This window comes from Phoca vitulina, unplaced genomic scaffold (assembly GCF_004348235.1).
Source record: "Phoca vitulina isolate PV1807 unplaced genomic scaffold, GSC_HSeal_1.0 scaffold20, whole genome shotgun sequence".
NCBI classification, from domain to species: domain Eukaryota; kingdom Metazoa; phylum Chordata; class Mammalia; order Carnivora; family Phocidae; genus Phoca; species Phoca vitulina.
This window is the reverse complement of record NW_022589723.1, coordinates 30,675,613-30,699,891: the sequence shown is the minus strand read 5'-3', so window position 1 is coordinate 30,699,891 and position 24,279 is coordinate 30,675,613. Positions and strand designations below refer to the sequence as shown.

Genomic DNA, 24,279 nt, shown 5'->3' with positions numbered 1-24,279 from the left:
CTCCAATCACAGCTCACCAGAGGGGAAGGCCTGCAGAATAGGAAACAGGCCCAGAGAGAGCCACACATCCAATGGCTTTCTCACACAGCTGCCTCCCACCTGCCTGCACAGGCCCTAGCTGGATTCCAGGTCTCACTCAGCTAAGGGAAGAATCTAGAGCTTAGACCCAAGGCCTTGGCAGCTACTTGCAGTAGGTGGGTGGGGAGGGTTGGTTATGGCTCAGAGCTGCCTCTGCCATAAGGCTCTCTGCCCGGGAACATCTGGATGTGGGAGCTGCGGGGGGGGGGGGGGGGGGGGGGGGGGGGGGGGGGCGCTCAGCTGTGCTCTATTCAGAAGTCAGGAATGTAAACTACTGGGGGTGGGAAGCAGAGATGATGTCACCCCCAGAAACCCCAAGTGCCGTGCTAAAGCCCTGGGGCAGTTCAGAACAACCATGCAAGCAACCAAGTGTGTGCTCCCAGCCCAAGTCCAAAGCCCAGAGCCTGGGCCAGATAGCCAAATAGTGGCCTTGGGTGGCACATGGCCGCACAGGCCAGGGCAGGGCAGAAAGGATGCCAGGAATCTCTGCAGGTCCTGGCCATACCCACAACATGCCTGATGGCCCTTCTGCAGCCTGAGCAGAAGCATGTTTCTTGGCAGGGTTGGGCAATGATGGACTGGGCGGGCTAGGAGGGACCGTGCCCTGGCCCGGCAGGCCCTAGGGTGCACTTCTCCTGTAGAGGGTCACCAGCTCCTTCCGCTTCTCCTGTAGCCCAGGTGATTCCTGGCTCAGCTCTTCCAGATCTCTGATTTCCTGTAGGACTTGGGTGGCCTGCCTCAGCTGCTCCACAGCCTGGCTGAGCAGTGTCTCAGCGCTTACGGGGGCCGGCTCACTGTCCAGCACCTTGTTCAATAGTTTCTCTGTCTGTTCTGAGGCCACCTTCACCTCCAGCTGGGCCCGATACAGCCGTTCTCCAGGCTGCCGTGGACGCCGGGGGCCTTCCCCAAGCAGGTCCCCCAGGGAGGAGCAGCGGGGATGGAAATGAGATGGCAGGTCCCAGCGGGGCAGTGCTGTGGATGTTGTTGCATCCTCTGGGGGAGTTTCTGGGATGCCCGAGGCCTGGGGTGGCTGGATGAGCTCGGGACTGTCATCCATGCCATTCACTGAGATCTCTGCTGGATCTGGGGCAGAGGTCTCAGAGGTCTCAGGACTCTGGGCTGGCCCAGAAGCCCCCATCCCACTCATGGAGGTTCTCAGTTTCTCTGATAAGATCTTGGGTGGGGGTGTAGGGGGCTTCCCACCCTCCTTGGGCAGAGCCTCAGGAGTCTCAGAGCGGGGCACCTGGAGTTCTGTACTCTCAAAGTCAGGGGGATCCTTGGGGTTGGCGTTCTCCCAGCTCACTTTCAGTTTGTCAGGCAGGACCCTGTTGGAGGGCTGCTCAGAGCCACTGTCCTCCTGCACTGGAGTCTCTGAGTCCTCTCGGCTCCCAGGGTGGGGCTCAGACCTTGCTGAGATAGGGGCTAGGGCTCCCTCCCCAGCAGGGGTCTCCACGCTGTCACCAAGGCTGGTCGTCTCAGGCACTGGGGAAGGCTTGGTAGGAGGCATAGGGGGCTTGAGTGTCTCCCGGGGCTGGGCTGCACTGATATCATTGCTGGGGGCAAACACCGGTGGCCCGCTATCTGGAACTTCGAGGTCGAGGCGCAAAAGCCCATCAGAAGCTGCATTGGCTACCTGGTAGGGGACAGTATATGGGCGTTATCTTGGATGACTGGCATTTGGGTCAGATGTGCCCACCCATAAGGGTACTCAAGCCTTCCCATCCAGGCTGTCCAGGCCCCCAGCCCCCACTCTCTGCCCTGGCTTCCAAGGCCACGTGATTAGAAGCTAAAATGATACTCTGATGAATCCTCTCCTCTCCCTCATTCCCACAGAACTCCCTGTTTTGGAATCACAGGCCAGGAAGTCAGAGCCTAGTCCTCTTGGTGCCCCCCAGCCTGTGAAAGAGACTGCTTTTTAGTGGCAACTATACTGGCCTGGGCAGCAGAGGACATGGTTCCAGCCCTGTTTCTGACCCCTTTCTGGCTGTCTGGCCTTGGGAGGGGATCCCATCTGTGCAACCACCCACTCAGCGGGGCAATGGGACCAGGACTCAAGCATGGTCTCCCGAGTTGTCTCGAGCCCACTCACTTCTGCTTCCCCTCCCTGGAGCCTGCTGTCTGATGTGCCAGCCTCACACCCAGCCCTCCAGCCCAGATCTCTGCGGCCTTTGCTGCCCAGCTGCTCAGCAGTCAGTGCCTCCTCTCCCCATGCCGCCAGAGGTGGCCCCAGACCACAGCTGACCGCCAGAGGTGGCCCCAGACCACAGCTGACCGCCAGAGGTGGCCCCAGACCACAGCTGACCGCCAGAGGAGGACAGCCACCAAGTAGGCAGCTGCCCCCCCACCTGGCCCTAGGGACCCACAGGGACACCCAGCAGCCCCATAGTGATGGAGACCCTCCCAGGGAGCCTCAGAGGCCCTGGAGCAGGGCTGGGCAGGAGGCCTCTCCCAAGGTCCCTCATGGTAGGCGTCTTGGCTGGGATCCCCACTCCCTTTTACCATGCACACAGGTATCTGGCCAACACATACGCTCACTCAGTCACTGGGACATGAGTGCCTCCCTGAATTCTTCTCAGGGGGTCTCTCCCTCCAAGGCCAGCCCTCCCCCAACACCTAACCCTCCCCTCAGGCATTCCCTTTCTCTCTGGCCACATCAGTCTTTCCTTCTGCAGGCTTTATTCCCTCAGCTGACAGGCATGAACAGGCTGTCTCATTTCAAAAACAAACTCTCCAATGACCTTGGCCCCTTCTCTTCTCCCTCTTCCCTACCATGGTCCCCTTCCCTCTGGCAACCCCAGCTCTGTATCCCTTGACAAACCTAAGCCAACTCCTTCTCTGAGAAAATTTATGCAGTAAATGTCACCACCTGCCCCTTTCCCCAGTCCTGCCTTTGTGACTTGTGGCTGCCAACCTGGCTGATAACCCCCACATCCTGTGCCCTTCTCTCTCTCCAGATGTACCATTTGCCTCTTTGGCTTCCTCTTCCTTGGCTCTCTACTGCCCGACCCCCACTCCCCAAATGTAGCATTTGCTAAGATTCTTTCCTAGCCTCCAAAATCTTTCCCCCCCAACATCCACCCCCATCAGCAACACTGGTCTGAAAAAGGGCTCCTCCCTTACCCCTCACCCTGCCCATAACTTCTCCCAAATTCCCTGTCCCCAGGGCCTCCATTCACCTAGTCGGCAGGCTTGGGTCTACGTCTGGACCACCCTCCCCTCTGTCTGGAAGGCTTCCCCTAGCACCGTATGGGGAAGGCTTGGGGGCAAGCCCAGATGGCTCTTGCTTCCGAGTGTCTCTCCCATTGTCCCCTCCTTTTTCATCCCCTCCTGGAGTCTGGAGGGCCCACCTCCTCCCTCTTCTTAGCTCCTTGCCTTTCCCTCTCTTAACCCAACCCACCATACCCTGGGCCTCAACTGACCTCTGGAACACACCCTCCCATGCATTCTGTTCCCAGCTCCAACAATCAAGGCCTCCACAATTTCCTCCCATCAACAAACCTTCCTAGACCCATCTCCCCATCAAAGGGACTTGGTACACTCCAAACTCTCCTGTCTCAGCTCAAATCATTCCCTCGGCCAGGGCCTCCCTCACATCAAGTCTACCAACTGAAACCCTTCCCATCCTTCAAGGGTTGGTTCAAATGCCAATGGGCCCTCCACGGTCTCTCCTTCCCGGCCTCTCAGAGCCCTCCTCTGTACAGAAGTTAGATACAACTCTGCTTGGAGCAGTCTGCGGACAGGTCTTTTCTCTAGGTGAAAGCTGAGTTCTGAGAGGCAGGGACTAGCCTCAGGGTCTCAGTTTCCCTCAGGTACCGACTCTGGATAAGGCCAGTATGCAGACTCAACAAGCAAAGCAGGCATATCCCTCCCGCCCCCCCCCCCCCACCGAGCACATATAACACACGAGCTTCCACACACAGACACGCTGCATACCACTCAGGAAGCCCCAACTCCAAGAGTCCTCAGGAAAAAGATGGCCCCAAGCTTGGCTGCCACCCTAACGAGCTGGGATCCCAGGCTCAAATGACCTCCTACCTGTCTAAGCCAGGGGGCAAAGTCTTACCTCCTTCAGGTGGACTCTTGTAGGTGGCCGGCGCCGCTGGCCCCCACGCACCCGGTCCCGTGTCACATGCTCCAGGGCACAGCTCTTGTCCACTTTCACCTGGGAAGAAGGAACAAGGTCAGTGCCCACCAGGGAGAGGAAGAAATGCCCAGGCATTAACCCGACTCAGAGGCAGGGTCTACACCTACATCTTCCCTGTAAAGGGGCAGGGCCCTACCACTGGCCCTCTCTTTGAGGCATCTCCCTCTGTCTGGACATCTGCTTTTCTCCCTGTCCCTACACTGCCTTTGTCATCCCTCTCTGCCTCAGTCTTCCTGCCTGGATATGGGCTACCAGCCCTCACCCTTCAGTCTACTGCAAATATATATAAGCAGCCCTGAGGCTGCTGTTATGCTTAGCTGGGGGAGCAGGGAGAAGGCAGCCCATGATCCCCTGGTGCCTGGCTTCCAGAAAATGGCCCCAGTCACTCTCCCAGATCCCTTGGAAAAGAAAAAAGCCCAGGAAAGAGCAGGGCTTCTGCCCCTTTGGGCCAAGGTGTCTAGAGGAGGGCATATCCTCTCTGATGGTAAGGAAAGATGGAGTACCTGGGAAGCCAAAGTAAATAAGACTCTGAACCCCAGTGCAGCCTGTCCTTGATGGGGAATGTAGCTAAGACTCTTTAACCCTCAGGTCAGGCTCAAGGTCAGAGCCACCCTGGATGGGGGCAGGGGCGAGGTTCAACAGTCCCTGTTCCTGACTGCTCCACCAAGACTAGGCTGACAGCCAGCCCACATTTCTGTGGCCTCCAACACCCATGATATGTCCCATCACCCCTCACCCATGAAATGGGGATATTTTCTCCAGCTAATAAAGGGCTGAGCATAATGCAAGTCTCATAAAACATGACATAGGAGTCATGGCTGTGAGTCAGGAGACCTGGGTGTGAAGAGGGACTTACTTGGGAAGATTCCTTCCCTCAGGTCTTAGTCTTCTGCAATCCAAGGGGTCAGTTTAGGTGGCCCCCAGGTCCATTTTAACCCAAATAGCTATGAATCCATGATGTCAAAGATAAATCCTCCCTAGGAGATCTGGGCCCATGGGATACCCTGCCTACTGCAAGCCTGATCACAGCCATTGTTGCCACAGGTCATACTATATAGTGCAGGGGGCTGGCTGGTCATTGCCGACAGATGGGGAGGCCCAAGGCCAGAGCCAGCCTGGCCTGGACTTGACTGAAAGCTCTCAGCTCGGCCCCCCAGACCTCTCTGGCCTGGGCCCACTGGCTGTTTCCAGCTGAGGCTGGGTTGGAAAGGCTGCATGGCTGCCACTAGTGAAATTCTACTCTATCACTTACTTTTTAATTTAAAACAAATTAATTTACTGACACCTCAGTTTCTTCATCCTTAAAATGGATACACTACCACCTACTCTGAGGGTTGCTATGAATATTACTAACAATAGTAGATGTCCCAGTGTTTGTAGCAGTGACATAATCAAGGGGTTGTCTGAGGTGGGGCAGGGGATCCTCTCTGAGATCACACATGGTGGGAAAGGGGACACAGATCCATCCACAGGACTGCATCGTACCTCATCGAAAGCCTTATTCTTGCCTCGGTTGATCCCTTCATTGAGGGCTTTGATCCAGGATTCCTTCTCCTCTCCACTGGTTGCTTGAAATTTAATGTCGCTGACCTGCAGGGGACATGGATAGGGTGGATGTTTAACAGAATTCACATTTGGGGTCTTAAGGAAGCTTCCCATCCCAGATCCCAAAGTCTGCCCTGGCACAGCTGGCCAGGAGCAAACTGAAATGACCCCCACAACAGATCTGACACGAGGCTTCGGGGGAGGGGAGGGGACAGATCCAGCAGAGAAGGGGCCGGCTCTCAGCATGATGCGGCCCGAGATCTGGATTAGAATCCACCTTGCCCTGTGGAAAGAGCCAAGATCTGGTCTTACTCCATTTGGCTTCCCCAGACAGCTGCCTGTTTTCTCCATAAAGTGGAGTTATCCCAGTGTACGTCCACACCAGGCTGAGTACAGTAACAGAGGTGACAGGTGTGACAGCTGTCCATCGGTGAAGACCCCATGAACTAGGGCCACATGCAGCTCCCCAGGGGCCCCCCACTCAGCCCTGGCCAAGTGAAAAAGTCCCAGGGTCTCCTTTCTGGCCTTGAATCATAGACTATACATGAGAAAGGGACCTGGGAGTCAATTCCTACCCCCTCATCGTACAGATGAGGAAACAGAGGCTCACAGATGGGATGGGACTTGGCCAAGGTGACCTAAAGTAATCCCAAGACTCCTGACTCTACACCCCACCCCACCCCAGGGGTCCCTCTCATCTCAGGCAGGAGCTCCCAGCTCGTACATGAGAATCAGAGAGGGGCACCTGGCTGGCTCAGTGGGTGGAGCGTAAGACTCTTGATTTCAGGGTTGTGAGGTGTTTTTTTGTTTGTTTGTTTGTTTTTAAGATTTTATTTATTTGTCAGAGAGACAGAAAGAGTGAACGCACACAAACAGGGGGAGTGGCATGCAGAGGGGGAGCCCCATGCGGGACTCGATCCCAGGCCCCTGGGATCATGACCTGAGCCGAAGGCAGACGCTTAACGACTGAGCCACCCAGGTGTCCCTCAGGGTTGTGAGTCTGAGCCCCACGTTGGGTGTAGAGATTACGTAAAAATAAAAATTTAAATCTTGAAAAAAAAAAAAAAAAGAATTAAAGGGCAGTTTAGAGAGACCCCTCCCTGTCAGGCTCCAAGGTCAGACAGGAAATGGTAGAAGTAGCAAGGCCACACAAACTGAGGGGCCATTTTGCACAGTGGGTATCATAGCAGGAGGGCCTCTGAATTGGACAGAACACCGCTTACAGCTGGCTGACCTTGAGTCTCAGTTCCCTCATCTGTAAAAGGTCAAGACCGCCACAACCTGCCTCATGGAGCTGTGTAGATCAAATATGTATCTAAAGTGTTGAATCTGGAGCCGGGCACAGAGTGAGTGCTCAGTAACAGGAATTATCACCGCTGCCTTCCTTCTGACAAAACAGTCCCAGTTTCCTCATCTGGATAAAGGGATCATGCCTACCCCAAAGCAATGCTGAGGGAATTAAACATGACTAAAGCCAGGGTCCCGCACACAGTAGGTGTTCAGTAAATAGTTATTGAATGAATGAGCCAATAAATGAATGAACTGGCCCACAGTTCCTTCCCTTGCCCCGTTTTTGGGCCACTGCCCACTCTGACCTCAAGATGCCCCAGTTCTTGGTCAGGCGGGTCGCCAGCCTGCCCATCCCCCACCCTGGTGTTAGACAGCGCCTTCCCTCCTGCCACCCTCTATGTTATGTAACACCACAGTCCGCCTGGCCCCTGCAGCATCCTCGTTATATAACTTCCTCCTGGCTGCCGCCTCCTTCTCCTCATACAGAGACCTGGGTCCCACCCACCTCCCCATGCCAGGCACAGCCAAATGCTCATTTGCATGACCAGGGTAAATTCAATCCTGGCAGCAGATCTGCAGTTAAGTCAGAAACCCCAGGGCACCTTGGCAACTGCCTCTTAGCCCAGCCATCAGGGCTGCAGGGGGTCAGGGAGGGACAGCAGCTACATCCAGGCTCTGCAAGGGCCCACCCAACCCTGTGACAGGGGCTGCCAGAAAGGCGGCCCAGGGCCAGCCCCTTGGAGCCCAGCTGCTCCTCCTTCTCGCAGGCCCCGAGATGGTGAGGCCCCTGCTTAGTGCAGGATTTAGCATGCCGGAGAGCTGCAGAGGCATATACTTGAACTCAGCCGCAGATGGAGCAAGAGCAGGGCAGAGAAAGAGCACTGGCCTGGGAGTCAAGCTAAAAGAGTTCTAGTCCCACCAGTCCACAATGCACAGGCCTATGCACTACTCGGGGCCTCAATGGGACAAGATCAGAACCACTGTGCCCAACCCAAGCTGCAGTCTTTCCCCACGGGCCAGCCCACCTGAGGCAGGCTCGGGGGTTGGAAGGGGGTCAACCTCTGTTCTCTTCTGCTCCCTGTGAGGGAGGAGCCCTCAGGAAGACCTACATACTAGCCAAAGGGATCCCCTGGGAGAGCAAATACATGGTTAAATGGGACCCAGTCCCACTCTAAGCAACCTTGTTATCCTGGCTGAATGAGCCAGGCGTCCCGCAAGGGGGACCAGAATGGGGACAAGTGGAATACCAAGAAGTTGTTCCTCTTGCCCCACTCCTGGCCCTGTGTCCTGAAGAGCCACAGGCCGCACAGGTCCCTCTCAAGCCCTTCCAAGAAGCCCCAGGGGCACAGGCACTGCTAGGAGTTTCACAGCTAACAGGACTGGCCACAGAATAGGCCCACATGACCTGGAAAGCGGGGAGGACAAAATGGCAGGGAGGAAAAAGTGGGAGGGGGAGAGAGGCAGCAGGAAAGAGGAATGGGCCAAGCTGGCCGAGACCAGCAGGGCAGCAAGGCCCAGCTAGGCCACCCTGCTTCCTGGCAGTGTCCGCCTGTGACCTCATGGCAAGGGCGTGGGGATGGGAGGCAGGGGGAGAGGGACATGCAAGACACTGGAGTCTTTGTTTATTTGATTAGAGGGGGGAAAAAAAGGCGGCCTCAGGACCAGACAGCCAGGGTCATGTGACCTCCTGGCCGGCTGGCGGCCTCACTGAGGATGGGGAACACCCAGGGCGATAGGAAAGGAGGGTGAGAGGACGAGAGGGACATGGTGCTCTGGGCGGTTCACTATCTGACTTCTGGAGAGCCCCGCTCTCTGTATGAGTTCCTCAGGTGGTGAGAGTCAGGGGGAGTGGAACCGGATGTGCTTTCCTCCCACCATCTTGCAGCCCCCAATACTTGCTCCATAGCCCCACCTCCCCGACTTATCATCCTGTTCCCAGAGTCACCCAGAGCCAACCTGAACTCTTGGCAGGACTGAGGGATGGAAGAGAGGGTGTTGGCCAAAGCAGCTAAGAATGCAGCTGCACAAACAGGCCTCTCTGAAGGTGATGACCCCCCCTGAGCTGGGCTCGACCCGCCTAAGCACACCATCAGCTGATTGTCAGAGCTGGGGAAAGGCCCACAGAACAGCACTGACAGAGGACAGAGAAGCATGGCCCTATCCCCCCACATCCACATAAGCTCACTCAGAGACACACAAAGCCCCAGACAGACCCATGGTCAGGTGAACACTCACCTGCATACAAAGCGGTACACACACACACGTGCCAGACCTCCACACATAATGTGCTCTGCATGTCACTCATTCACACACACACGACAATGACTGCTCAGAGAGAAAAGTAGGTCTCCAGAACAGGGAGGGGGCTGACGGGACTGAAAGACCAAAATATGGCTCTCCTCTTCCTAAGAGCCCTAAGCAGCAGATGTCAAGTGAAACCTGGGTCCAGCCCCATGAACTGTCACAGCACCATAAACCTGCACTCATCCCCCAATTCCCAGAGTTCCACAGTTGCCTCTGTGCCCCACCCACTGCGAAGTTGGACAAAGGGTTAGTGAGTTACACAGCACAGCCTCCTCCAGAGCCCAGAGCCCTGGGGATCAGAGGATTTAGGCTCCTGACCCTTAAAGCTAGGGAAGAACAGAATGGCCTCCAGCAGCCCCAGACCAGATGCTCCCCAACCCCCAGCCTCTGTGACTCAGCCTCACTCTGAGAGGCTCTGCATGACGTGCAGGGGTTGGGGTGAGGCGTGGCCCAGCTGCAGACGGGCGCGAGCTGGAGAGGTGCTGTACGCGCCAGTCTCAGATCTGAACTCCCTCCTGACATCTGTGAAACTATACCATTCATCAACACCCACCCAGACTCCCTACCAGAGAAATGTGGTGCAAACAGCAAACCTCATCTGCACACACAGCGTGTCCCAGGCGAAGAAACTCCCAGGCAAGAGACCCTCTCCAGCTTCAGCCAAGAAAGGGAAAGTGCAAAGGGAGGAAAGGTGGGGGGCTGCAGGTCTCTGAGCACTGAGTCCAGGATGGAGGCAGGAGGGGTGGCCCACCCACAAAGGCCTGAGATGAAGTGGAGGTCACAGCCTTCCTCCGCCCCAGACAACATCAGGGTACTGCAGGCCTGGCAAGCTGAAGGCCTCATTCCCAGCTTTCCTGCGCCTCATGTGTCCAGGGTGTGGGGGCAGGCCAAGGGCCCCACCTCTAACTACAGCCTGGGAAGGAGGCCCCAGAGCCTGGAAGGGGAGAGGGGACCAGACCTCTCAGCAGAGCCCTAAATGCATCAACCAGGGGCTGGGGAGACTCCAGGCCAAAATGAGTAAAAGGTCCAACCTGTGGCAGCCCCTGGGTCTGAGCCTCAGCCACACTCCAGAGATCCTCCAGAGGCTATATCCAGGGGCCCAGCCTGCCTTTGAGAGCCTTCCAGGGGTGATCTTCCCAAACTAAGCCAGGCCTGTAGGGAGGTCAGGCAGCAGTGGGCATAGCCCTACCTTGTTCCCTGGGGATCGCTGTAGGATAAATCGGTGTTTCCGCTTGAGGAGGGCACGAAGGTCCTGGCACTTCTCATAGCTGCCCAGCTCCACTGTCTCCACACACTTCTGCTCATCCTGGGGAGGGAGATAGAGGCGACATGAATTGGTGAGAGCCAGACACATCCAGATCCTCAAACACCCAGGTCCTCAAACACCCAAGTCCCACCTCAGACCCTGATCTCAGTCAGTGAGGGCATCATTTGGTCAGAAGGCAACCTTGGGCTGCCAATCAATCACCAAGATGTGGTATTTGGACCCCAGCAAGTAGATAGTGTTCAGTCCATGCTGACTGGAAGGATGCCTTCAAGGCTCAGCATCCACATGAGAAATGGGGCACCCAGCCCGGAGGTGGGTAGCAGGGCCGACTCAAATGCCTAAGGCCAAAGGAGGAAACAGCGGAAGCTGGAGAGACTTAGGAAAGGGTACCTGAGGGTCCATGCAGGCCCAGAGCCTGCTCAGAGATTTGTGGAAGAGGCAGTCTAGAAGAGGGAGCAGGATGTCACAAAATGAGAGAAAAAAAAAGAAAAGGCTTTCCAGGCAGAGCCACAGAGGGAAGTGTGAACTAGGCACATTTGGGCTGCATGCCCTACCTTTACCACAATGATCCTGAACTGACTTCCCCACTTGGCATCTTCCTCCGCTGACCCCTGGCTAGGTGGAAAGGCCACTTTCCATGGCCTGCACAATGGAGAGGGCAAGAATTCCTTCAAAAGCAATCCCCCCACTAACCTGCCACCCTGAGGCCTTGTCACTCAGAAGACAGAGGCCAGCCTTTTCTAGGCCACCCCTGGACACTGGCTGGGCTGCCTTCCTGCCCACCAGCCCTGGCACTGGAGTATTTTCTCCATGTGGGCTCTACCCACCAGGTACCTTTCCAGCAAGCTGCCTGGGACAAGCTCCCCACTCAGGAGTGGTCAATTCCTTCCTCTTCCAAGGGAGTCCCAGCTGGAACAACTTCTCAATGTGCTGCATTCTCACCCTTGAGCACCCAGGGACGAAGAAGCAAGCCCTGGGGGGGGGGGGGGTTGGAGGGGAGAGCTGCCCTATAGGCTGGCCAACAAGTTAAGGACATGCTTGCTCTTAGACCTCACTCAGAGAGCCAGCAAGAGCACCCACCAGGGACGCCTAGGTGCTCTGCAGTTTTTGGTGGAATATCTGAGAGGCAGTGACTCAATGTTTGCAGAGGAAATGCCCTGATTTCCCTCCATGATAATCTGCATATGTTAAGAACCCCTGACACTTAGCAAGCACTTTTGCTTCTCTGATTCTCCTGAGCCTCTAAATCATCCTGAAAGCTTAGAGCCCCAGTATTTGCCTCACAGTATACAGGAAGAGAATGAGGCCTGGAGGCGAACTGATTTGCCCAAGGGGCACAGACACAAATGTAAGGGGCAGGGCCAAATGCAAAGCTACTTCCTGCCTCCCAGGCCAGAGCTCTTTCTAGCACACCACACTCCTTCCAGCCACAGTCAGAGGCTTGGTGATCAATGCCTTAGCAACGGTCTCAGTGGTCCTCCACTCTGTCTCAGTGGTCCTCCAAGTGTGGTACCTGGGCCAGCAGCAGCAACATCACCTGAGAACTTGTTAGAAATGCAAGTTCTCAGATCCCATCCCCACTGAATCATAACCGTAGGAGAATGGGCCTAACAGTCTGATGATTAACAAGCACTTCAGGTGATTCTGATGTATGCAAAAGTTTGAAAACCTCTGCTCTACACCAGAGCTTCTCAACCATGATAGCACCTGGGAGCTTTAAAAACCCCAATGCCCAGGCAACATCTCAGACCAGTTTCATCAGGATCTCTGGGGGATGGAGCCCAGGCGTCTGTATTTTTCAAAGGAGATGACTGTAATAGCAAAGGGCAGTAACCACTGACCTGCTCTCTGTTTGGGCCATCTGGGGAAAGATGGCAAGGGTGGCCTGCTCTTTCCCATCCAGGTTCAGTTAAAATGTCTTTTCCAATCTTTGCTTCCAAGCATCTCTTTCCAACCCCTAGTCTCCAATCTTTCCAAGTTCCTCCACTCCACACACATTCAACAAGGGCTAGTAAGACCCACCTGCTCCAGGAGGCTCCCCTGCCACACCCCCAAGCCTGAGCCTTGGTGCTCTCTCGCTCCTCTGAGGTCCCCCATCCACAGAGCACCTGCCAGGCACATGCACCGTACAAGGTGCTAGGGGCACCCAGCCATGGGGAAGAACAGTCCTGAGTCCCTGCTAGGCATCTCTCTCTACCCTGTGCTGCATATTTGTCTGGTTCCCCCTACAGCGCCCTACCGAAAGGCAGCCCTCAAGAGGGACACACATAGGACTAGTTTGCTGGACTGAATGCCTGACCCAGGGTGAGACTCCAGAAGGTCCCCTCCTACCTGCAACCAGAGAAAGGAAGCTGCCTGGGGAAGGATGCCCGGTCCCAGAGAGAGCAGCTCACCTGCCCCATGTGCGCAGGCCTTCCTCAACTGGACAACTACTGGCCCAAACACACTCTCCTCCGTCTGGGAACAAAAAGTCAGTCCATCCCCACCACCCGGCTCTCCCCAGGGTTGCCTGACCTGGGTCTCCTCTCCACCCGAAACGCTGAATCATCTGGCCCTTCTGCAGCTCAGAAAAATGGATAAACCAGCAGGCACTGGGCGGGGGCAGCATTTTTTGAATGTCAGCCTCACTGACAGCAAAGAAACAGCCAAGAGCCATTTGCACTCGCCTAGTTCCTGACATCAGAAAGAGGAATTGAACTCATAAGCATTTCTCAATTCCTGCTCCTGGGCCAACCTTCCCTACCCCCAAGTGCGAAGTTCTTGAAACTGCACGGAGGTTTTTAATAGTGACTTTTTTTAAAAGCCTGATTTATATGTTTCATGTTTGTGGGATGTGAAATCCTTCCTGCTTCCCCGTTGTGGCCAGATGTGGAGAGAGCGCCCAGGACAAGTCTGACAGTGCCTGACAGGCTGACAGCTTGGGGGCTTGTCATTCAACTCCTATGGCAGCTGGGACCGAAGGAAGCTGTGACAACTGCCTTTATTTATAAAAATATCCCCCTGCTGCCCTACAGCACATCCTAATTTGGTGACAGCAGCAGTAAGGAACATCTGGGGGGCTGTCTGCATATTTCACTCCCTTGTCTTCCTCCAGCTGCTTCCCTGACACCCCGACTCCATGAGCCTGGGGACTCGGGCAGGAAAGGCAAGGTGCTTCACAAAGGCAGTTCCGCTAAACAGTCAGATCTGGTGCCCAACCTTTCTTGGCCTGGGACAGTTATGAATTTGCCAAGATAACCTGAGGGATGCTGAGAAAGGATGGTGGGGAACAGGCAGGATCCCTCTTCTTCTGCCTCCAGGCCAGTTCTGCCCCATGTATTCCATCTGTCAAAGGCACGCAGTGAGAGCCCATTTTCCATGGACGGGCCTTCTGGTGGCCTTAATCCCAGAACACAAACGGCAGCTACAAGTAAAAGCCACCTTTTCTCCTCAGATCTTCCCCCAGAGCTTTATCAACTCTTACTTAACACACAATTTTAACATCCTTGGTTGTCCAAGTTCCTAGCCTGCTGAAACGAAAAGGGGCGCAAGCCTGAAGTGGGCAGCTGTGAGGATTATGAGAGGCATGCGGACAGCAGAAGTGGCAACTGGCGCTTGATGTTAAAGCAAAAAGAAAAGCTGAAAAGTACAGTCTGGCAGGATGGAAGAGTCTGATAAGAGGTGACTCAGAGCCACCACAGAAAGACTCACTTTTAGTCCCAACACCTTCTGTTGAAGAAGGTAGAGAATATTCAACATATTTTAGTGGATTTCCACCAAAAATAAGTTTTAGAGTTTACCTGCCAGAATCTACGGGTGGAAAGAGCTCTGGATTTGGTCTGGGTCCCAACTCCTCCATTCACTGAGATGCTGACCAGTCATTGGCCCCCTAGGGCCTCAGTATCTTCCCCTGGGACATGATGACACTCTCATGGGACTACTAACGAGCCTCATACAAGAGATATGGAAAACCCCAAACAAGCATGAGCACAAAATATTTCTATTCTCATTGCTGAATGGAATAAGCTTTAGCTTTCTGGAACATTCACTTATATGGCATCTAGCCCAATGACAAGGAGTTACAGTATAGGTGTACACTAAGGAGACACACACGTCCCTGTGCACATACACTTCAAAGAGCCCCTCATCCAGGAGTCCTAGACTTGCACCTAGAGGTATTGTCCCCACACCACGAAGACCCAGAGAAGATCAGGCACTCACCCAAGGAGTCAGGTCTCAAACCAAATCCAGTTACACAGCATGTCAAGAGTGGAGCAGGTGTTCCTGCACCAGTTCTGGGATCCTCCTGCTGGCCTGGGCTGCCATCCCTTTGCCCCCTCCCCCAGCACCCCCAACCGCAGGGCCAGGTGCGTCTTTACCTCGTTCTCGTAGACCAGCAGCTGGGCCTGGCAGAGGAGCAGATACCGGTCTTTCCAAAGCCCCAGGAGGCCACCACTGCTCTTCTTGATCCAGCCAGCTTTGTCTGCCCTCCGTGCTCCCCGAGGTTTCTCGCCCCCTTCCTTCACACCCTGTAAGATAGCACCAGGACAGGCCATGAGGGCTGCTGCCATGGGGCCACACTGTCCAATGGCTGCACGAGGGATGTGTCCCTCTATTGGGTACCTCCTCATATCCTCCCACATGAGCTTCCCCACAACCCCCAAGGCACATATCCTTAATCCAATGTCAGAAAGAACAGGAATAGGGGCGACTGGGTGGCTCAGTTGGTTAAGCATCTGCGTTCAGCTCGGGTCATGATCTCAGGGTCCTGGGATCGAGCCCCGCGTTGGGCTCCCTGCTCAGTGAGGAGCCTGCTTCTCTCTCTCCCTCTGCCCCTCCCCCTGCTTATGTGTGCTCTCTCAAATAAATAAAATCTTAAAAAAAAAAAAAAAGAACAGGAATAACAGTAGCAACAATAATAATAATAGGCCCCTCAATACTGAGCCACCAGATTATGTTTTACACACATCATCCCACTTAACACATATAACTACTCTCTGAGGTGGTAGCATCGTTATCCACAGGGTCCAGGCAAACTGAAGCTCAGAGAGGAGATGACTTGCCAGAGTCACACAGTGGGAGGGACAAGCCCAGAATTCAAACCAGGTCCCTGACCCCATGTTCTTCCAGCTCCACCACTCTGCTCTCATGGATTCATTCAACCAGTCAACAAACACTACACTGAGTACCTACAATGTCACGGGTGCTGGAGTAAGCAGAGAAGAATAAAAATAATGCATCTCTGTCCTCACAGAGCCGGCAATGCAGGGAAGGAGGAGCTGAACAAACACCAGACACAAATACATTAATAAGCATGAAACACTATGAAGGGAACAGTGAAGGGGGCGGGAAGAAGAGGGGAGTGAGAGACGACAGTGGGGGACCTGGCTGAGGTCTGGGTGGCCCAGGAAGGCATCCCAGGGGAGAGGACATTCAGGCAGGAGCAGAAGGATGGGAGGAAGCAGGCAGGTGGTGGTCATCTGCCTCTCCACCCCTGCCCTTCAAGAGAACCCGTTCTGCAGCCCGTTTCCTGCCCCAAAGCAGGAGGTCCTCTGCTCTTAGCACCACCACAGGCCAGGACTTGGGGGTGGCCATCCACCTGGTAAGCACTCCAAGGATTCTGCCTTCAACCACAGGCTGGTACAAGAGGTAAACTTGAGTCCTCTTCTCGGACATAGGCAGCCACCCTGGAGCCTCTAGGACAGCCGCTGACATCTCGTGGCCTCGATTATCTGCTTAGGTAGCTGGCTGTCAGGTACATGCCTATCAGATGGGGTCGTATTTACCTCTGGTCCCCAGAACCTAGCACTGTTCCTTTACACATAATGGATGTTCAAGAGATATCTGTGTAAGGAAAATAAAAATACACCAATTTGCTAACCACTTTGCTTCAGTGACTGGTGCCCACAGCAGTGAGTGTGAAGGGGAGGGTAGAAGAGGGGAGGTCAAGAGCATGTCAAATCTAGAGGATGCTAGAAGGAAATTGCACTGACTAATTTTGACTACTTTATAATTTACATAAAGTTCAAAAAAGGGGCCCCAGTTAAAAGGAGCACGCCTCTCCCCAGGGATACCCTGTGGCCACAGCTGTCTTTGGAAGGACAAGCCTGGGTAGAAGTGTGGTGAGCTGTCAGGGGCTGGGCAGGGCACTGCCTCCTTGCTCTCTATCCTGGCAGGGGAGCCCCAGCCTGGTTCTCACTGTGGCCTCGCCCCTCTGAACTGCACACTCTCGTGGTTGAGAGTCAGCTTTGAAGCCCAAGTCACACAGACTGGAAGGAAGCCACTTAATCTCTCTAAGCCTTAGTTGCTTCATCTAAGAAATGGAGATATACCAGAAGTTGCAAGGATTTTAACTCCACGGGGGCAAGGATTTTTGCTTTCTAGGCCCCAGGGCCTAGACAGCATCTGGCATACAGTAGGTGCTCAATAAATGTTGAATAAAGACACGGCATATAAAGCAGTGCCTAGAACACCCTAAACTTAGGAATTGGTAGCTATCATTGTCACTGTTGTTGTCACTGGCATTCCCTCTGGCTCTCAGGGACCCTTTCCCCAGGCCTGGTTCAGAATTTAGGAGAAGGCCTTTCTTGGCTTAGCTGCTGGGCTTCAGTACCCCAGAAGCTCCAGGAATGTGGGGTGCCCCTCATCACCTCTCCCTAACTTGTAGAAGGCAGGAAGAATGGGGAAGTGAGATGGTCCCAAAGGGTCTTCCTGGATGGAGGAATGAGGAAGTGGGAGACTTGCCTATGGGCCAGTTATGAGCCACCCTGACCAGGGAAAGAGGGGACTTCAGCACCCTTCGACCCTTTCACATCCGATCATGCACCACCCCCGGCACCAGAGACCCTGTGTTCAGCACCCATTAGCTACATGACCAGCAGGGGCCTCATCCCCCTCAGTGAGCCCTACAGGCTTGCCTGGGCCCAGGGCTAGAAGAGAAGTGGGAGATGGGAAACCCCATCCCACACTTCACACCTCTCCATCAGCAACTACAGTACTGTTGGCCACCTCCTAGGCCTGCAGACTCTTGGTCTCTCTCAAAGCAGTAGGGACTGCAGAACGTGAAGTCTCCCACTGCTGAGCTCCAAGCTTGCCTCCTGCTTTTCAGGGGCCCACACACCACCCCATGGGATCGCACACCCCTTTCTAAACTCTCTCCCTTTGTGACCTCCCCTGCCTGCCTCACCCACTGTCTGACACGTGAAAACTTCCTGTCAGCTGGAAGCTCCCGAGGGGCAAGACTGGAAGCTTGTGCCTTAACCGCTGTCCTCTCGGGGTATAGCAGAGAGAACAGTGCCCAGTGAACACCATGACTGAGTGACCTAAAGAAGCAAGTCCAGGGCCTTCAGGGATGGGTGGGAACAGGATGGAATTGAGGAGAGAAGTTACTTTGGGGATGGGGGGAGTGACAATTGAGGGGCTGGAGGGGGCATGAACCAAAGCCCAGGGAAGGGTCTTCTTGTCAGGAATCAGCCTCAGCAACAGCCTCCCAAAAGGGAGGCCTGGCTGGAGGCCAGAGTCCTGCTTGCCTGCCACCCTCCACTCTGCCCCTCTCCCTGCCCCTCAGACACTCCTACCAAGGGGCCTGGCTATGCCCCAGTAAGTTTTAATAAGTGGCCCCTCCCCTTGGCAGGGCTCACAGGGGAGGTTTTGTCTTGCTCAGCCCAGTTTCTCGGCCTCCTCTCCTCTTATTGACCAGCTGACCACTGTTCTTCCTGTTTCGCCCTCTCTCTTCCTACCCATCCTCACTCAGACCCTTCCCTGCCCACTGTGAGCAGCTCCTGAGGCACCCCTGAGCACCAGCCTGACTCCCCTTTGCCTGAGGTGGGGGGAATCTCTGGGTCATTCCTTTAAGAAAAGAAAAAGATGCCAGGTCATCCTAACCCTGTGCACAGAAGGGAACAGGTGGAAAGCCACAACACAGGCCATGATAGAGAGACAGAGACGAGCAGAAGAAACCTTGATGGCACCTCACATCACAGGGAGCTTATCACCTTTGCCCTTGAACTAAACACAATGATATGCTGACCAGACTCTTCTAAGAACCCACCGTGTCAGAGGCTGGGATAGGGTAACCAGAGAGGAAGCACACATAGGCTCTGCCCAGAGGGAACTTCCGATCTGATGAGGGCAACACAGACCCTGCACAGGGAGTCTTCAGTGTGGAGGTGGGGAGGGCATCCCCTGCTTTTGAGGGCCCCAGCCTTTTGGGAGAACACAGGACCTACCCAGAGGGAAACCTCAGCCCTAGCTCTCTGGTGGGGTAAGGGCTTGGAGTTAGTTTGGGAAGCCCTTGGAGAAGCTAAGGTTTTAGTAGGAGAGTGAGAAAGGAAGGAGACACACACCTTGACCCAGAGGAGAAGGAAGGACATGTAGGGTCTTTGAGACCCCTTCACTATTGAATGAGAAAGTACAGCCCAGAAAGGGCAAGAGATTAGCTCAAGGTCACAAAACCAGGACTGGGACAGGACACTGCCCTGCCTCTGTCTAGATGGATATGGGCAAATGGGCAGCCTGGAGCCCCTAGAGGCTGAGCCAGGGAAAGGCATGACTATGAGAGGGAAGGGGGGTGGGGGGGGGCAGGACCCCAGGGCAGAGACAGGAAAGAAAGCCTAGGTTTGGGGTTTTTAACCTTATTCCAGTGGCAGCAACAATATCCCACGATATTTGCAGCTTTCACAGCTTTTGCATGTATATCAATCACATTTGTGGATTGCCCACCTCCCTCATTTTATGGATGGGGAAACTGAGGCCCTGAGAACTCAAGTGGACAAATGCCCAGTGCCCAGACCTGCACTTCTTCACTAAGCCTCAGACTGAGGAGGACTACCAAGCTATTGCAGAGAGGAGGCCACTGAAGCTGAGGGGGCTTGGCACCAGGGTAGTTGGGGCACAGGGAGAAAGCTCTAAGCTAGGGGGAGGGCTAAAAAACAGCCATGTGAGGGGATGAGGTCAGCCTGAGGTCATGGGGCAAAGCAGGTGACTATGATCTAAGAGGTGTTTTAGAGAAACAAAGATGGGCACTGAGACCTACAGAAAAGAAAAGTGATTAGAAGAAATGGGAGGAAAAGAATTAGGGATGCCTAAGGGGAGGAAGGAGATAGGGAGCCCCTGGCTGTGTGGGGAGGAGGTGGGCAAGACCTTAGATGGCTCAGGTATGTGGGGAGCTCTTGGCAAATGGGAGTCAGTTTAAGTGGCAATGCTAGCAACTCAGAACCAGAGGGAGCACAGGGCTGGGCTGGGCTGGGCTGGCCACGAGACAAACCATCGGCCCAGGAGGCCCCAGGAGAACTTCCCTTAATTGGGGGCCAGAGCAGATCAGGAGATGGAGTAATCCTGTCCCACATCCTCTGGGAGAAGGGGAGGGGCCACAACCAGACAGTCCAACCCTCACAGCAGGGGCCTAGAGTGGGGGAGGGCAGCCCCACCCCTGTCAGCAAGAAACCACAGCAGATCAGTGGCCTGACTTTGCCCCCTACTTCCACCCACTCTGAGAGAAGGGGACACAATCACACAAGACCTGGGGAGAAGGCCAAGCTCTACATTTTATAGAAGAGGAAATGCAGGCTGAGAGGGGAAGTGACTTATCTACCATCCCACAGAAATGCAGGGCCTGGCCCTGACAGTGGCCCCGGGAAGTAGGGAGCTGGACACTGAAGGGGACACAGACAGCCTGGTCCACCAAGGACTCCCCAGCTGGCCAGGGTTGCCCCAAGAGTGAAGTGTTCATCTTTCCTCTCCACCCACCGCGACAGACACCTCCCCTTCCCTTGGGCTGGGAGGGGCAAAAGCTGAGACCTCCCTCAGGGGACAAGAAGCAAAGTCCTTGAGACTCAGCAGATCCTGGCTCTAATTTATTCATTCCACAGGTATACATTAAGTGCTCACTGTGTGCTTCCATGATGGGGCTGCTGGGAGAACTGAATTTGCAAGTCAAGGGTAGGGGTCACTGAGTGCCTGACCCTACTCCAGACCAATAGGGTCCTGAGGGGGAAGACGGAAGCTCAAGGGGCACTGCTGGTCCAGTCTCCCAGCTCCGCCAGGGAGTTGGCCCTCCCAGGGAGGTGGGGAAGGCAGGGGCCAGGATCAGCCCCTATTCGGGCCTGACTCCGGAGCAAGGGAGAGGGTAGAGGAAAGAGGATCACAGGGACTTATAGAGGGGAGAAAAACACAACTCCTCCAGTTTTCACCACCAGACACGGTTACGGCCTCAAGATTCCTTGAGAAAGGGACTCCGAAACCCACAGACTCCCCCCCCCCACACACTCGGGTCTACCTCCTCAGGATCAGACCTGGCCAGCACGGGGTGTCAACGGTAACCGCGTTCAAGCCCAGTAACCCAAGCCACTTTCAGCGAGTCGTTAACTGACCAGAGCCTTAGTCTCTCCGTCAATCCAATGGGAACAGTAACCACCGCGATGCCCACAGTTGGTGAGAGAAGACAGGAGATAACGAAGGAGGGTGGGTCTGCGAAGTGCGGGACGCGGAACCCTAGCCCCTGCTCCATCTGCCTGGGCTCTGCCTGGGGGAATGGGGGTGGGGTAGCGGTTGGGTGTCGGCAGTCCGGCGGGAGAGGGGCTGGTTGGAACAAGGGCCTGAGCCTGCGACCCCAACAAAAGTGAGGGGCTCAAGACCCCAGCCCCCGCCCCCCGCCTGGCCCGGACCTCACCTCCTCCTCCATCGCGAGTCCGCTGAAGTCCCGCCGCTCCGCCGCTCACTCCGCGCGCCGCGCGGGCTCCGCCACCTCCATCCACACCCGGCCGGGCGGCGGCTCTCTGCGTTCTGTCCCGCGGGCCGCCGGGGGCCCAAGAAACTTCGGGGGGGCGGGGTTGGGGGCGGGGAGAAGCTTCCGGGGGCCAAGGGGCGGGGCCCGGGGAAAGAAATAGCGGGGCTGGGAGGCCCGGGGCCCCGGCGGGAAACGGGGGGGCGGGGCTGGGGGCGGAGCCTTGGCGGGGCCGGGTTTGGGTTAGGGGACTGGACGGAGGAGCCGGAACGGAGGAAGGGGGAGGGACAGGGCGGAAAGAGGTTTCCCCGACCCGCTGAGGGAGAGGGACTGGGAGGGGACAGAGGGTGCGGGGGACAGGGCGGAGAGAGGGGGAGGGGGCTTCCGGCCAGAGGCGGACGGGAGGGACGCGGGCGGAGGGCGGGACCGGGGTGGGGCAGGACCAGCGAGCGCCCGAGGCGCTGGCGGCTTGCGCCTTTGAGGTTTCCAGACCCGAGAGGGCTGAGGTTGCGGGTCTGGCCCACGCGGTCCTGGGCGGCCCAGAGATGGCACCAAGAGGCTCCGCCTCTTTCCTCCCCGACGCTGGGGCAGTGGCGACAACCTGGTCCTCTTCTCCCAGGAATCTCTTCGAAGGGCCGGGCCTGGACCTCGCGTCCGGTCCCGGTAATCGGGTAACGGGAAGACTTGGGGCTGGGAATCTGGACTTCGGGGTCCCTTGGGGGGGAGGGAGGGTTACCGCTAGTTCTCAGGGGTCCCCAAATGCAGTGTTCTCCTGCCGTCGTTGGACATTGCACAGAGCTGTTCTCCCTGGTTCCTACAATCTGAGGGTCACCCTCCACTTCCCACCCCTATCCAGCGGTGATCTTGCAGCCTCGACAGCCTTGCTGGAAGTGGAGTGTTAACACCGTGCGCCCTCATTTTACATTTGGAGAAACAGAGGCCCTGAGAGAGAAAGTGACTGGCTACATCCCAGCCTCCAGCACAATCCCTGCCCCTTCCCTCGCAGCTCTTCTAGCCAACCCTGCCCAAGCTTGCTTCAGCAGGAAGAATTAAGTGTATTGGGATCAATAGTGACCTCCTTTGGCTCTGGCTGCTATAGCAGCAGCTGCACCAGTTGATCAAGTTCCCTTCACTGCCTTCTGCTGGCCCTCAGGCCCCTAAGCCACTTATAGCCCTGCATGGAAAAGGGTAGCCTGGGGCCCAAGCAGGAGGAAGATGGGGGCCTACTTTTTCTTTATGCCTGGGCCTGGGTTCCTTCATCTTAAAAGATCTGAGAAAGTCAATGTATGTGGCAACCTCTTGCAGCCACCCCATGGTTTTATTCCCTCAATATGATTTATACTGGTTTACTCCCTCTCCAGAGCTGGGCACCTCATGCCTGAGGACTCAGAAGATCCTGTATCTGGAAACTGAGATTCCACCTGCAGGAGACCAGAGACCCTGGGGAATTCATGTTGCACAAAAGAGCTCATGGTTGGGGTGGGGTAAGGTCAGTTTTCACATCCAGCGAGCTCCGTCACTTTTGGGAGTGAGCCACTGACAGCCACTTTGGCATCAGTTTCCCCATCCCAGCCCATGCTGACCTCTAGTTGTTGCCTCCACACCAGTGTATTCATTCAACCCAAATATTTTATTCACCTTAATTGTTTGTCAGTCCTTACACTAATGGCTGGAAGATAATGGCCTGGTCCTCTATCAGGAAAGAAAGACATGTAAACAGATGAGAAACCCATATGTTAAAAGTGAGGGTAAATGTATATAGGAAGAGCACCAAACCGGGACAAAGGGGCAAGATGGGCATTCTAGGGAAAGGGGAGAGCACAGCCGTGGCAAAGAGGCATGAAACAGTATAGTGTGCGTGTGTAGGGCAGCCAGGCTGGAGAAGCAGACAGCTCAGTGTAGAAAGGGCCTTGAGGGCTGTGTTGAGAGGACTGTATTTTAACCTCAGGGCAAGGGGAAGTCATTGAAAGTTTCTGGCTGTGGAAGTGATGGAGTCTGTTTTGCAGGTACACCATTTTATCAACACAAAACTTATTGAGGGCCTTTGAAGTGGGGTGCTTTCCAATACTTCATCCTGGCATTTATTCACTCAAAAGAATTTAGGGAGCCTCTGTCCTCTGTTCACTGTACTAAGCTCCTCACATGTACCTCATTTAATCTTCACGAAAGTGGATAATGACCCATGAGATAGATACAATTGTTATCTTCATTGAACAGATCTTGACTCCAAGGCTTAGACCTGTTTCAGGTCCCTTGACTGGTGAGTGGTGGTGCAAGGATTCGAACCTCACCTGACTGCAGAGTCTGTGCTCTCTACTAAGTGTTTTGGCAGCGTTGTATGACCAGCCCACACAGATCTGGGCCCTGCCTTGGAGGGCTGCAGAGCCAGTAAGAGGGCAGACAAGTCCTTAGAAGGGCTCTGAAAGAGTACACAGTGTGTGGTGAGAGCTGCTTCCCAGAGGAAGGGCTGGAGTGACTGAGTGTAGGCTCCCTGCTCAGTGGGGAGTTGGCTTCTCCCTCTCCCCCTGCTTGTGCTCTCTCTCTCACTTGCTCACTCTCTCTCTCTCAAATAAATAAAGTCTTAAAAAAAAAGACAGTAAGGGGGGAGGAGAGGTTGGGGGAAAGTGGTTAAAAGGTACAAACTTCCAGTTATAGGGTAAATAAGTACTAGGATGACTATAGTTAGTACCGCTGTTATGGTATATACAGAAGATATTAGGAGAGAAGATCCTAAGAGTTCTCATCACAAGGAGAAATTTGTTTTCTTTTGTTTTTAATGGGTCTATATGAGATGGTGGATGTTAACTAAACCTACTGTGGTAATCATTTCACAATATATGTAAATATATGGATATTTCAGCTGAGACCTGAAAGATGAGACAGAGACAGCCACAAAAAGAGTGAGGTGGAAGGTATTTCTTCTTTTTTTCTTTCAAACCAATATTTTTA

At 54.9% G+C, this 24,279-nt stretch overlaps 1 protein-coding gene across 1 annotated transcript; it reads right to left on the bottom strand.

The window, feature by feature from the left end:
- Positions 1–318: 318 nt before the first annotated feature.
- On the bottom strand, positions 319–21,400 carry PLEKHO2 (pleckstrin homology domain containing O2). Its single transcript, XM_032417443.1, has 6 exons — positions 21,277–21,400; positions 14,987–15,136; positions 10,551–10,667; positions 5,708–5,812; positions 4,142–4,240; positions 319–1,711 (listed from the first exon to the last, which is right to left on the bottom strand). The coding sequence occupies exons 1-6, from the start codon at positions 21,286–21,288 to the stop codon at positions 698–700; spliced, it is 1,497 nt and encodes a 498-aa protein (XP_032273334.1). The 5' UTR covers positions 21,289–21,400; the 3' UTR covers positions 319–697.
- Positions 21,401–24,279: the final 2,879 nt, after the last annotated feature.

Bases quoted from the DNA above. Each gene is read 5' to 3' on its own strand.
- PLEKHO2 (XM_032417443.1), bottom strand. The intron at 4,241-5,707 runs GTACGATGCAGT...CCTTCTTCCCAG, and splicing joins AGAATAAGGCTTTCGATGAG to GTGAAAGTGGACAAGAGCTG. The intron at 1,712-4,141 runs GTAAGACTTTGC...GTCCCCTACCAG, and splicing joins CAAGAGTCCACCTGAAGGAG to GTAGCCAATGCAGCTTCTGA.